The 15,498-nt window shown below is 46.8% G+C and overlaps 1 protein-coding gene across 1 annotated transcript in view; it reads left to right on the forward strand.

Annotated features, from left to right (window-relative positions):
* Positions 1-15,498, forward strand: part of sspo (SCO-spondin) — a gene marked incomplete at its 5' end in the record, with an annotated part of 592,643 nt that overhangs the window by 480,271 nt on the left and 96,874 nt on the right. The window contains one exon of the mRNA XM_080183006.1: positions 5,732-5,931. Within this exon, the coding sequence (XP_080039132.1) occupies positions 5,732-5,931 (200 nt within the window). The remainder of the gene's footprint in view (positions 1-5,731; positions 5,932-15,498) is intronic.

Genomic DNA, 15,498 nt, shown 5'->3' on the forward strand with positions numbered 1-15,498 from the left:
CTACTATCCTTTCTTCCGGGGACCATATCCCTCTATTCCTACCCTATTCACGTAACTGTCAAGACACCCCTTAAAACTCACTATCGTATCCGCTTCCACTACCTCCCCCAGCATGGAGTTCCAGGCACCCACCACCCTCTGTGTAAAAAACTTGCCTCAAACATCATCTTTAAACCTTGCCCCTCACACCTTAAACCTGTGCCCCCTAATTATTGTGATTGTTTTACTGTTGTTTGTGATTGTAATAATTGTTTTCAAAGCTTGCAGAGGGACATGGATCAGCTCGAAAAATGGGCTGAAAAATGGCAAATGGAATTTAACGCAGACAAGTGTGAGGTATTGTGCTTTGGAAGGACAAACCAAGTAGAACGTACAGGGTAAATGGTAGGACTCTGAAGAGTGCAGTAGGACAGAGGGATCTGGGAATACAGGTACAGAATTCCCTAACAATGACGTCACGGGTGGATAGGGTCGTAAAGAGTGCTTTTGGAACATTGGCCTTTATAAATCAGAGTATCAAGTATAAAAGTTGGAGTGTTATGGTGAGGTTATATAAGGCATTGGTGAGGCCGAATTTAGAGTATTGTGTACAGTTTTGGTCACCTAGTTACAGGAAGGATGTAAATAAGGTTGAAAGAGTGCAGAGAAGGTTCACAAAGATGTTGCTGGGGCTTGAGAAGCTGAGTTACAGAGAGATTGAATAGGTTAGGACTTTATTCCCTGGAGCATAGAAGAATGAGGGGAGATTTGATAGAGGTGTATAAGATTTTGATGGGTATAGATAGAGTGAATGCAAGCAGGCTTTTTCCACTGAGGCTAGGGGAGAAAAAAACCAGAGGGCATGGGTTAAGGGTGAAAGGAGAAAAGTTTAAAGGGAATATTAGGGGGGGCTTCTTCACACAGAGAGTGTTGGGGGTGTGGAATGAGCTGCCGGATAAAGTGGTAAATGTGGGGTCACTTTTAACATTTAAGAAAATCTTGGACGGGTTCATGGATGAGAGGGGTGTGGAGGGATATGGTCCAAGTGCAGGTCAGTGGGATGAGGCAAAAAATGGTTTGGCACAGACAAGAAGGGCCAAAAGGCCTGTTTCTGAGCTGTAATTTTCTATGGTGCTATGGTTCTAATTGACTCTTCCACCCTGGGAAAAAGTTTCTCACTATCCACTCTGTCCATGCCTCTCATAATCCTGTAGACTTCTGTCAGGTCGATCCTCAACCTCCGTCATTCCATGAGAACAAACCAAGTTTTTCAACCTCTCCTCATAGCTAATGCCCTCCATACCTGTAGGAATAACAGATGTGTCGAGTATAGGGCTAACGGGAGGACTTTGAACAGTGTGGATGAGCAGAGGGATCTAGGTGTATGTGTACATAGATCCCTGAAAGTTGGGAGTCAAGTACATAGAACATAGAACATTACAGCGCAGAACAGGCCCTTCGGCCCACGATGTTGCGCCGACCAGCTTTTAAAAAAAAAACAACACTAACCCACTAATCTAAACCAATCCCATTTCGTCCATAAACCTATCCACAGATCTCTTAAACGCCCCCAAACTAGGCGCATTTACAACTGCAGCTGGCAGGGCATTCCAGTCCCTCACCACCCTCTGGGTAAAGAACCTACCCCTGACATCAGTCCTATAACTACCCCCCCTTAATTTAAAGCCGTGCCCCCTCGTGCTAGCTTTCTCCATCCTAGGAAAAAGGCTATCACTATCCACCCTGTCTAAACCTCTAATCATCTTATATGTTTCAATAAGGTCCCCTCTTAGCCGCCTTCTTTCCAGCGAAAACAACCCCAAATCTCTCAGTCTCACCTCATAGGATCTCCCCTCCATACCAGGCAACATCCTGGTAAACCTCCTCTGCATCCTCTCCAAAGCCTCTACATCCTTCCTGTAATGTGGGGACCAGAACTGCACACAATACTCCAAGTGCGGCCGCACCAGAGTTGTGTACAGTTGCATCATGACGCTGCGACTCCTAAATTCAATCCCCCTACCAATAAACGCCAAGACACCGTATGCCTTCTTAACAACCTTATCTACTTGATTCCCAACTTTCAGGGATCTATGTACACATACACCTAGATCCCTCTGCTCCTCCACACTATTCAAAGTCCTCCCGTTAGCCCTATACTCAACACATCTGTTATTCCTACTGAAATGAATTACCTCACACTTCTCCACATTAAACTCCATCCGCCACCTCGCGGCCCAGCTCTGCAACCTTTCTAAGTCACCCTGCAAACTATGACACCCTTCCTCACAATCTACCACACCTCCGACTTTGGTGTCATCAGCAAACTTACTAATCCACCCAACTATACCCTCATCCAGATCATTAATAAAAATTACAAACAGCAGTGGCCCCAAAACAGATCCCTGAGGCACACCACTCGTAACCGAACTCCATGATGAATATTTACCATCAACCACCACCCTCTGTCTCCTATCTGCTAGCCAATTCCTGATCCAATTACCTAGATCACCCCCAATCCCATACATCTGCATTTTCTGCAGAAGCCTACCATGGTGAACCTTATCAAACGCCTTACTAAAATCCATATACACCACGTCAACTGCCTTACCCCTATCCACCTCTTTGGTCACTTTCTCAAAGAACTCGATAAGGTTAGTAAGGCACGACCTACCCACTACAAAACCATGCTGACTGTCTCTAATCAATTCATTACTCTCCAAATAATTATAAATCCTGTCTCTAATAATCCTTTCCAAAACCTTACCTACCACAGAAGTAAGACTCACCGGTCTATAATTCCCAGGGAAGTCTCTGCTCCCCTTCTTAAACAATGGGACAACATTTGCTGTCCTCCAATCTTCTTCCAAGTAGATAAGGTTGTTAAGAAGGCATACGGTGTCTTGGCGTTTATTGGTAGGGGGATTGAATTTAGGAGTCGCAGCGTCATGTTGCAACTGTACACAACTCTGGTGCGGCCGCACTTGGAGTACTGTGTGCAGTTCTGGTCCCCACATTATAGGAAGGATGTGGAGGCTTTGGAGAGGGTGCAGAGGAGGTTTACCAGGATGTTGCCTGGTATGGAGGGGAGGTCCTATGAGGAGAGGCTGAGGGATTTGGGGTTGTTTTCGCTGGAAAGAAGGCGGCTAAGAGGGGATCTTATTGAAACATATAAGATGATTAGAGGTTTAGATAGGGTGGATCGTGATAGCCTTTTTCCTCGGATGGAGAAAGCTAGCACGAGGGGGCATGGCTTTAAATTAAGGGGTGGTAGTTATAGGACGGATGTCAGGGGTAGGTTCTTTACCCAGAGGGTGGTGAGGGATTGGAATGCCCTGCCTGCTGCAGTTGTAAATGCGCCTAGTTTGGGGGCGTTTAAGAGATCTGTGGATAGGTTTATGGACGAGAAGGGATTGGTTTAGGTTAGTGGGTCATTGTTTTGTAACTGGTCGGCGCAACATCGTGGGCCGAAGGGCCTGTTCTGCGCTGTAATGTTCTATGTTCTATGTTCTATACCAGGGCAACATCCTGGTAAATCTTTTCTGTACCCTCTCCAAAGCCTCCACATCTTTCTGATAGTGTGGCGACCAGAATTGAACACTATATTCCAAGTGTAGCCGAACTAACGTTCTATAAAGCTGAAACATGTTTTGCCAATTTTTAAACTCAGTACCCTGGCCAGTAAAGGCAAGCATGCCTTATGCCTTCTTGACTACCTTCTCCACCTGTGTTGCTACTTTCAGTGACTTGTGTATCTGTACACCCAGATTCTTCTGCCTATCAATACTCTTAAGAGTTCTGCCATTTACTGTATATTTCCTATCTGTATTAGACCTTCCAAAATGCATTACCTCACATTTGTCTGAATTAAACTCCATCTGTCATCTCTCCGCCCAAGTCCCCAACTTGGTGATGCATTTTGGAAGGAATAATGCAGGGAGGAGTTACATGATAAAAGGTAGACTGATTAAGAGTATAGAAATACAGAGGGACCTGGGAGCGCAAGTGCACAAGTCTCTGAAGGTGTCAACACAGGTAGAGAAGGTTGTGAAGAAAGCTTATGGAATGCTAGCCTTTATAGGAAGGGGTATAGAGTATAGGAGCTATCGTCTATGTTCTATGTCTAATGCTTCAGTTGTACAGAACGTTGGTTAGACCACATTTGGAGTACTGCATCCAGTTCTGGTCACCTTACTACCGGAAGGACGTGGAAACCCTGGAGAGAGTGCAGAGGAGATTTACCAGGATGCTGCCTGGTATGGAAGGACTGAGTTACGAGGAAAGATTGGAAAAACTGAGGCTCTTCTTAGAAAGACGGAGATTAAGGGGGGATCTGATAGAGGTGTATAAAATAATGAAGGGAATGGATAGAGTCAACAGTTGCATGCTTTTCCCTAGATTGGGGACAACTATTACAAGAGGTCACGATCTAAGGGTGAGGGAGGAGAAGAATAATTTGGATACTAGAGGAAGGTTTTTCACGCAGAGGGTCGCGGGGGTATGGAATGCGCTACCAAGTGAGGTGGTGGAGGCAGGCACGTTGGACTTGTTTAAGGTTTACTTAGATAGGCACATGAGTGAAACAGGGATGGAGGGTTATAGAAGACGGTATTAAAAAGGGTCAGAGCCTCGGGACGACACTGGAAATGTAATATTACATGTTAATGTTTTGTCTCTTTTAATCCACAGATGTCGGTCCACCTTGTTGTCAAACGAGGGGCATGCACACAGTGGGTCGTGCGTGGGTTGCTCTTGGAGGTTTCGAGAGTGGCCTAGTACTTCGTGTCGTTGTGTGTGCTTAATCCTGGACCAGCAGACGGGCACCACAACAGCTCAGTGACTATCACTGCTAGCTGTGCAGATACATGGATTTGGGCCTGTGTCTGCGGGAGTTTGTGCATTCTCCCCGTGGTTGCGTGGGTTTCCTCCGGGTGCTCCGGTTTCCTCCCACACCCCAAAGATGTGCTCTTAGGCTGATTGGTGTAACAAGTCGTCCCTACACTATTCTTCCCTGAATCTGGCTACATTAGGGGTACCATTCACATACACACGGGGCAGGGTAGGTGTAGGAAAATGCTTTGTTGAAATGGCAGCGCGGGCTCATTGGGCCAAAAGGCCTGTTTCCCGTGCTGGGTTGTTCTTTTTTTGATCTATATCCTGCTGTATCCTCTGATGGTCCGCATCGCTATCCACAAATCCACCAACCTTTGTGTCGCCCGCAAACTTAAAAACCAAACCCTTTACATTTTCCTCCAAATCATTTATATATATTACAAACAGCAGAGGTCCCAGCACTGATCCCTGAGGAACGCCACTTGTCACAGCCCTCCATTCAGAAACACACCCTTCCACTGCTACCCTCTGTCTTCTGTGACCGAGCCAGTTTTGTATCCACCTTGCCAGCTTACCTCTGATCCCACTGCGACTTCACCTTCTGCACCAGTCTGCCATGAGGGACCCTGTCAAAGGCCTTACTGAAATCCATGTAGACAACATCCACTGCCCTACCCTCATCAATCATCTTCATCACTTCCCTGAAAAACTCAATCAAATTAGTGAGACACAACCTCCCCTTCACAAAACCATGTTGCCTCTCACTAACAATTTAACATTAACAGTTTAAAAAATGTTTCAATTCATTCATGGACGTGGCTGGCCAGCACTTATTGCCCATCCTGAGTATTTAATTGACTGACCTGAATTTCTGCGTTCATCTCTTTCCACTTTAACCAGACCTAACTCTCCTTTTCAGTACGTGTGTCAATGGGACATTTGACTGCAGTGATTCACGGTGTCTGGAATTCAGTCTCTGGTCCATGTGGAGCGAGTGTTCCAGCAGCTGTGGTGTTGGGCAGCGAACCCGCAGTCGTAACTGTGAGGGGACAATGCACAGCGCATCCTGTGAGGGAGAGAATGTGCAGACGGAGGAATGCAACCAGGTACCATGCCCAGGTGAGAGCTTGTGGTATTGCAGGTATCCAACATCATAAGGACTTGCTAGGTTACATAAGGAAAGCCTGTTTCAGAAGAATCATAAGAAATAGGAAGCGGAGGCTATATTTTTATTCTCAAAGCTGTTGTGTAATTCAGTAAGAGCTTGACTTTTATCTCACTTGCATCTTCCTGTATAATCCTCTAATTTGGTCAGAACATTGAATACAGGAGTTGGGACATCTTTTGAAGACATTGATAAGGTCATGCTTGGAATACTGTGTACAACTCTGGTCACCCTATTATAGAAAGAATATCATTAAACTGGAAAAAGTGCAGAAAAAAATTACTAGGATGCTACCAGGACTTGATGGATTGAGTTATAAAAGAGAGGCTGGGTAGACTGGGACTTTTTTCTATGGAGCGTAGGGGGCTGAGGGGTGATCTTATTGAGGTCTATAAAATAATGAGGGGCACAGATCAGCTAGATAGTCAATATCTTTCCCCAGAGGTAGGAGAGTTTAAAACCAGAGGGTATAGGTTTAAGGTAAAAAGGGAAAGATGCAATGATGTCCAGAGGGGCAACTTTTTCACACAGAGTTAGTAGTAGAGGTGGGTACAATTTTATCTTTTAAAAATTATTTAGACAGTTGCATGGGTAAGGTGGGTATAGAGCGATATGGGCCAAATGCGGGCAATTGGGATTAGTTTAGGGGTTTTAAAAATAAAGGGACGGCATGGACTAGTTGGGCTGAGGGGCCTGCTTCCATGCTATAAATCTCTATGACTCTGAGTCTGTACGGGTAGAACTGAGAAATAAGAAGGGGGAAATCACTTTGATAGGGTTGTACTACAGGCCCCCAAATAGTCAGCGGGAAATTGAGGAGCAAATATGTAAGGAGATTACAGATAGCTCCAAGGAAAATAGGGTGATAATAGTCGGAGATTTTAACTTTCCCAACATTGACTGGGACAGCCATAGTATTAGAGGGTTGAACATAGAACATTACAGCGCAGTACAGGCCCTTCGGCCCTCGATGTTGTGCCGACCAGTGGAACCAATCTAATGACCCTCTAACCTAAACTATTCCAATGTTATCCATATGCCTATCCACTGACCATTTAAACGCCCTTAAAGTTGGCGAATCCACAACTGCTGCAGGCAGGGCATTCCACGCCCTTACTACCCTCTGAGTAAAGAACCTACCTCTGACATCCATCCTATAACTACCACCCCTTAGTTTAAAGCTATGTCTCCTTGTGTTAGCCATCACCATCTGAGGAAAAAGGCTGTCACTTGGATGGAGAGAAATTTGTTGAGTGTATTCAGGAGGAATTTCTCATTCAGTATGTGGATGGCTCAACCAGAGTGGGGGCAAAACTTGACCTCCTTTTGAGAAATAAGGAAGGGCAGGTGACAGAAGTGTTAGTGAAGGGCCACTTTCAGATCAGTGACCATAATTCTATTAGTTTTAAGATAGTTATGGGGACTGATAGGTCTGGCCCAAAAGTTAAAATTCTAAATTGGGGCAAGGCCAATTTTTATGGTATCAGGCAGGAACTTTCAACAGTTAATTGGGGGAGTCTGTGGGAAGGCAAGGGGACATCTGGTAAGTGGGAGGATTTCAGAAGTGTGTTAACCAGGGTTCAGGGTAAACACATTCTTCTTAGAGTGAAGGGTAAGGCTGGTATTAATAGGGAACTCTGGATGATTCAGGATATTGAAGCCCTGATCAAGAAAACGAAGGAGACACATGACATGAATTGGCAGCTGGGATCAAGTGGATCCCTTGAAGAGTACAGACGGTGTAGGAGTAGAGTTAAGAGAGAAATCAGGAGGGCAAAAAGGAGACACGAGATTGTTTGGCAGGTAACACAAAGGAGAATCCAAAGAGCTTCCACAAATACATAAAGGATAAAAGAGTAACAAGGGAGAGAATCGGGCCTCTAAAGGATCAACAAGGTCATCTATGTGCAGATCCACAAGAGATGGTTGAGATCCTAAATGAATATTTCCCATCAGTATTTACTGTTGAGAAAAGCATGGATGATTTGAGACATTGATAGGACGCAGAGCTGGGCTGAAAAGTGGCAGATGGAGTTTAACCCTGATAAGTGTGAGGTGATTCATTTGGTAGGACAAACTTGAATGCAGATTACAGGGTCAACGGCAGGGTTCTGAGGAATGTGGAGGAACAGAGAGATCTTGGGGTTCATATCCACAGATCTCTGAGGTTGCCACTCAAATGGATAGAGCCGTGAAGAAGGCTTATAGTGTGTTAGCATTTATTAACAGGGCGTTTGAGTTTAAGAGTCGCGGGGTTATGCTGCAACTATACCAGACCTTAGTGAGACCACATTTGGAATATTGTGTTCCGTTCTGGTCACCTCACTATAAGAAGGATGTGGAAGCATTGGAGGGGGTGCAGAGGAGATTTACCAGGATGCTGCCTGGTTTGGAGGGTACATAGAACATAGAACACTACAGCACAAACAGGCCCTTCGGCCCACGAGTTGCGCCGATCACATCAATACCTACCAATCCATAGACCTATCTATAACTCCCAATCGCATTAAACCCCATATACTCATCCAGAAGTCTTTTAAAAGACCCCATTGAGTTCGCCTCCACCACCACTGACGACAGCCGATTCCATTCACTCACCACCCTCTGAGTGAAGAACTTACCCCGAATATCACTTCTGTACTTGCCTCCCTGCACCTTAAATCTGTGTCGTCTCGTAGCGACCATTTCAACCCGAGGAAATAGCCTCTGAGAATCCACCCTATCTATTCCTCTCAACATTTTATAAACCTCTTTCAGGTCGCCTCTCAACCTTCGTCTCTCCAGGGAGAAGAGTCCCAGCTCCCTCAACCTATCTTCATAAGGCATACCTCCCAATCCAGACAACATCCTTGTAAATCTCCTCTGCACCCTCTCAATAGCTTCTACGTCCTTCCTATAGTGAGGCGACCAGAACTGCGCACAGTACTCCAAGTGAGGCCTGACAAGGGTCTTATAAAGCTGCAGCATTACCTCCCGATTCATAACTCAATCCCTCGATTAATGAAGGCCAGTACACCATACGCCTTCTTGACCACATCCTCCACCTGCGAGGCCTATTTAAGAGTCCTGTGGACCCGGACCCCAAGATCCTTCTGCTCTTCAACACTGCTAAGACTCCTGCCCTTGATAGTGTACTCGTTCATCCCATTGGTCTTGCCAAAATGGACCACTACACATTTATCCGCGTTGAAGTCCATCTGCCACTTCTCCGCCCAGTCCTGCATCCTATTTATGTCCTGCTGCAACTTCTGACATCCTTCCAGACCATCCACAACACCACCGACCTTCGTGTCATCAGCGAACTTACTAACCCATCCATCCACTTCCTCATCTAGGTCATTTATGAAAATGACAAACAGCAAGGGTCCTAGAACAGATCCCTGGGGCACTCCACTGGTGACTGACCTCCATGCAGAAAAAGACCCATCCACAACCACTCTCTGCCTTCTGCAGGCAAGCCAGTTCTGGATCCACAAGGCCAAAGCCCCTTGGATCCCATGCCCTCTCACCTTCTCAAGAAGTCTTGCATGGGGGACCTTATCAAACGCCTTGCTGAAGTCCATGTACACCACGTCCACTGCTCTTTCTTCGTCAATGTGTTCAGTCACATTTTCGAAGAACTCAACTAGGCTCATAAGGCACGATCTGCCCTTGACAAAACCATGCTGACTATTTCTGATCATGCCAAACCTCTCCAAATGCTCATAAATCTTGTCCCTCGGAAGCCTCTCCATCAACTTACCAACCACTGAGGTCAGACTCACCGGTGGGTAATTTCCCAGGCTATCTCTGTTCCCTTTCTTGAAAATAGGAACCACATCCGCAATCCTCCAATCTTCCGGAACCTCTCCCGTGTCCATTGACGACGCAAAGATCATCGCCAGGGGCTCTGCAATCACCTCCCTCACCTCCCACAGTAACCTGGGGTACATCCCATCTGGTCCCGGCGACTTATCTATCTTGATAGAATTCAAAAGTTCTAACACATCCTCTTCCTTAATGTCCACATACTCAATCTTTTCCATTTGCTGCAAACCTGTAGCAAAATCTCCCAGATCACTTTCCACTGTGAATACCGAGGCAAAGTACTCATTAAGCACCTCTGCCATTTCTTCCGGTTCCACACAGACCTTTCCCCCTTCACCTTTTATAGGTCCTATCCCTTCTCTTCTCATCCTTTTACTTTTCACATATTTGTAGAACGCCTTGGGACTCTCCTTAATCTTACCCGCCAAGGCCTTCTCATGACCCCTTCTGGCTCTCCTAATTTCCCTTTTAAGCTCCTTTCTACAATCCTTATACTCCTCAAGATCCTTAACATCTCCTAGCTCCCTGAACCTTTTGTACACCTTCCTTTTCCTCCTGACTAGGTTCACCACAGCCTTCGGTAGATCTTATGAGGAAAGGTTGACGGAGCTGGGGCTTTTCTCTTTAGAGCGGAGGACGGTGAGAGGCAACTTAATAGAGGTTTATAAGATGATGAGGGGAATAGATAGAGTGGACATGCAGAGACTATTTCTTCGGGTGGATGTAGCTGTTACTAGGGGCCATAACAATAATGTTCATGGTGGGAGATATAGAAGGGATGTCCAAGGTAGGTTCTTTACTCGGAGAGTGGTTGGGGTGTGGAATACACTGCCTGCTGTGATAGTGAAGTCGGACACTTTAGGAACTTTCAAGAGGTTATTGGATAGGCACATGGAGCACACCAGAATTATAGGGAGGGGGTAGCTTGATCTTGGGATTGGACATCGCTCAGCACAACATTGAGGGCCGAAGGGCCTGTAGTGTGCTGTAATGGTCTGCGATCTATGTTAAATGCAGGGTAATGCATTTTGATAGATTACCAAGAACAACCCAGCACGGGAAACAGGCCCTTCGGCCCAACAAGCCCGCGCCGCCGCATCAACCTACACCTATTCTACCCTGCGTGTCTACGAATGGAACCCCTGACTTAGTCAGATTCAGTGGAGAATAGTGTCAATTTGGTAAAACCAATCAGCCTAAGAGCACATCTTTGGGGTGTGGGAGGAAACCGGAGCGCCCGGAGGAAACCCACGCAACCACAGGGAGAATGCACAAACTCCCACAAACACAGGCCCAAATCCATGTATCTGCACAGCTAGCAGTGCTAGTCACTGAGCTGTTGCGGCGCCCGTCTACCGGTCCAGGATCAAGCACACACACCGACACGAAGTACTAGGCCACTCCCGGAACCTCCAAGAGCAGCCCACGCACGACCCACCGTGTGCATGCCCCTCGCTTGACACGAGGTGGACCTCCACCTGCGGAATAAAAAGACAAAGACGTTAATTTACAAATCTGCATTTCCGGTGTCTCCCGAGGTTCTGACCTTATTTAATAGCCCCTACCATAACCCTCCATCTTCGTTTCACTCGTGTCTATCTAACTGAACCTTAAACGAGTCCAACGTTCCTGCCTCCACCACCCTACTCGGTAGCCCGTTCCATACCCCCACAACTCTCTGCCTAAAGAACCTTCCTCTCACTTCCAAATTATACCTCTCCCCCCTCACCCTTAAATCATGGCCTCTCGTATGTGTACCTAGTCTAGGAAACAGTCTCTCACTTGACTCAGTCTATTCCCTTCAGTATCTTATATACCTCTGTCATGTTCCCCCTCAATCTCCGCCTTTCCAAGGAGAAAAGTCCCAGTTTCTCCAACCTTTCGTCGTAACCCAGCCCCTCCATTCCAGGCAACATCCTGGTAAACCTCCTCTGCACCCTTTCCAGAGACTCCACGTCCTTCCGGTAGTAAGGCGACCAGAACTGGACGCAGTACTCCAAATGCAGTCGAACCAACGTTCTATACAACAGAAGCATTAGACGGCAGCTTTTATACTCTAAGCCCCTTCCTATAAAGGCTAACATTCCATAAGCCTTCCTAACAACCTTCTCCACTTGTGTCGCAACCTTCATGGATTTGTGAACCTGCACTCCCAGGTCCCTCTGTGTTTCTATACTCCTAATCTGTCTACCTTTTATCACATAGCTCCTCTCTGCATTATTCCTTCCAAAATGCATCACCTCGCATTTGTCAGGATTAAATTCCATCTGCCCAATGCACCAACCTATCTATATCCTGTTGTATCACTTGACTTTCCACTTCAGTACCCGCCAACCCTGCCATCTTGGTGTCATCAGCAAACTTGCTGATCACACCACCTACGCTCTCTTCCAAGTCATTTATGTATACTACAAAGAGGAGAGGCCCCAGTACTGAGCCCTGCGGCACACCACTGGTCACTGGCCTCCAGCCCGACAAGGTCCCCTCCACAACTACCCTCTGTCTCCTATTACCCAGCCAGTTCTCAATCCACCTAGCTACCTGACCTCGTATCCCATGCGCCTTAACCTTTTCTACCAGCCTACCATGAGGGACTTTGTCAAACGCCTTACTGAAATCCATATAGATGACATCAACGGCTCTCCCATCGTCAACCGTTTTTGTCACCTCCTCAAAGAATTCCACAAGATTCGTAAGGCAAGACCTCCCTCTGACAAAGCCATGTTGCGTATCCCTAATCAGATCGCAACGCTCCAAATGCTCATACATCCTACCCCTCAGTATTTTTTCCATTAATTTCCCTACCACCGATGTCAAACTCACCGGTCTATAATTTCCAGGGTTATCCCTACTACCCTTTTTGAACAGCGGTACCACATTAGCTACCCTCCAGTCTTCTGGGACCTCACCTGTGTCCAATGAAGAGACAAAGATTTGCGCCAGAGGCCCAGCAATTTCATCTTTCACCTCCCTAAGCAGCCTGGGATAAATATCATCAGGCCCCAGAGCTTTATCCGTCCTTACGCTACCTAAAAGCCCTAGCACTTCCTCCCTCGTAATAGATATTTCCTGCAACTGACCCTCAGCTCCCTCCAAGAGACCGCACGATTCTGAACCCCTCTCCTTCGTGAATACCGACGCAAAGTATTCATTCAGGAGCTCCCCCATTCCCTCCGACTCAATACATAACTCCCCACTTTTGTCCCTAAGAGGACCAATTTTCCCTCTAGCTACTCTCTTGCTCCTAATATAGGAATAAAATGCCTTTGGATTTTCCTTAATCCTACCAGCCAAAGCCATTTCATGCCCTCTCTTTGCCCTTCTAATTCCCCTTTTTAGCTCCCTCCTACTTTCTCTATATTCCTCCAGCGCACTCTCCGTACCCAGTCGTTTCGACTGAATTGAACCAGGACAGGACTTACTCAGTTAATGGTAGGATGTTGGGGAGAGTTACAGAACAAAGAGATCTAGGGGTACAGGTTCATAGCTCCTTGAAAGTGGAGTCACAGGTGGACAGAGTGGTGAAGAAGGCATTCAGCATGCTTGGTTTCATCGATCAGAACATTGAATACAGGAGTTGGGACGTCTCGTTGAAGTTGTACAAGACATTGGTAAGTCCACACTTGGAATACTGTGTGCAGTTCTGGTCACCCTATTATAGAAAGGATATTATTAAACTAGAAAGAGTGCAGAAAAGATTTACTAGGATGCTACCAGGACTTGATGGTTTGAGTTATGAGGAGAGGCTGGATAGACTGGGACTTTCTTCTCTGGACTGTAGGAGGCTGAGGGGTGACCTTATAGAGGTCTATAAAATAATGAGATGCAGATATCAGCTAGATAATCAATATCTTCTCCCAAAAGTAGAGGAGACTAAAACTTGCGGGCATAGGTTTAAGGTGAGAGGAGAGAAATACAAAAGTGTCCAGAAGGGCAATTTTTTCACACAGAGGGTGGTGAGAGTCTGGAACAAGCTGCCAGAGGCAGTAGTAGAGACAGGTACAATTTTGTCTTTTAAAAAGTATTTATATAGTTACATGGGTACAATGGGTATCGAAGGATATGGGCCAAATGTTGGCAATTGGGAGTCGTTTAGAGTTTTCTTAAAAAAAAAAGGGGCAGCATGAACCAGTTGGGCCGAAGGGCCTGTTTCCATGCTGTAAACTTCTATGACTCTATGAAACCCGAAGGAAACCCACGTAGATGTGGACAGAATGTGCAAACTCCGCACAGACAGTGACCCAAGCTGGGAATTGAATCCTGATCCCTAGCACTGAGAAGGTGCAGTGCTAACCACTGTGCCAATGGGTTAGAGTAGATTTAGAAAGGATGGCAGGGATTCTCCCATTACAACTTGCAACTTTTCTGTCGGGTCGCAGTGGGAGACGCGTGTCTGCAGCCTTGAATAGGGATTTGTGCATGTGTCGGGAATGAATCTCCCAGAGCCGGAGAACAGTCGCCGGTCAGACCTCACTGGAAACCGGCAGGAAGACAGGTAAATAATTTAAATCTTTTCTGCATGTATTTTAAATATGTATATTTGTTCATTATCGGGACCATTGAATCTCCCATCCCGTCAGGAAAACTTAATTCCAGCGGGCTCCAGACTAGCTCCCCACATTCGGGGAACTTGCAGGAGATCCCGTTGTAATGAAGAGGGGCAAATGAGGCCCAGCAGGGAGTCAGGTGGCAGGGGGTTGGTGACCCTGGGCATTGATACCCTGCCAGTGTCAGCCTGTGCCCCCAGTACTGCTCAAGGGGCAAAGTGCACATGCCCAGGGGGCACCTCGGCACTGCATAGCAGGCATCAGGCAGTGCCAAGGTGGTGGGGTCTATTGTGGGTGGGGTCTAGGGATGATCAGTCAGGGTGGGGTGGTATGACGCTGGGGGAGGTCAATGGGGCAGCGTTTTCCAGGGTGAGGGAGGTGGGAGGAACACCGCTGCCGGGGGTGTCGGGGCTGGCCCGGGAATTGCTGTGGGGACCACAATCGGGTCATGAGGGGGATGCTAGAGGGGCAGCACACAATGGCTCCTGGGCTGGCCAGTGATGGAGAGTCTGACAGATCGGGGCCACTGAGCATGTGCAGAGTTCCAGAACAGTCAGACTCTGTGAATAGGCCCCGCCCCCAGGTTTTTAATGAGATTCCGGACTGGGACCTCTGCAGTGCACAGAGTGCAGAGACTCTGAACTGACAGAACTGATGGGATTTAGAACAGTTTTCCTGCCAATTCAGCACTTTTGGAAGAATCATGGCCACTGTTCCCAATGATGGAAGAGCGCAGAGCAGGGGATCATCGTTTGAGGATAAGGGGTAAACTTTTTAGAACTGAGGTGAGGTGAAATTTCTTCACCCAGAGGGTGGTGAATGTGTGGAATTCACTCCCACAGAAAGGAGTTGAGGCCAAAATGTTGTCTGATTTCAAAAAAATATAAATTTAGCTCTTGGGGGCTAAAGGAATGAAGGCCTGTGGGGAGAAGGAGCAGGGGGGAAATCAGTCCTGATCATAATGAAAGGTGGAGCAGGCTCAAAGGGCCAAATGGCCTATCCCTGCTTTTAGTTTCTATGTTTCTACGAACAGTTTCTGTCCCTTTACCTAAGGAAAGATATACTGGCATTGGAGGCAGTCCAGAGAAGGTTCATTTGCTTGTTCCTGGGATTTTCTTTTGAGGAGAGTTTGAGTAGCTTGGGCCTGTACTCATTGGAGTTTAGGAC

The sequence above is a fragment of the Carcharhinus amblyrhynchos genome, unplaced genomic scaffold, assembly GCF_965287045.1.
Source record: "Carcharhinus amblyrhynchos unplaced genomic scaffold, sCarAmb.v2.hapA chromosome_114, whole genome shotgun sequence".
Taxonomy (NCBI): domain Eukaryota; kingdom Metazoa; phylum Chordata; class Chondrichthyes; order Carcharhiniformes; family Carcharhinidae; genus Carcharhinus; species Carcharhinus amblyrhynchos.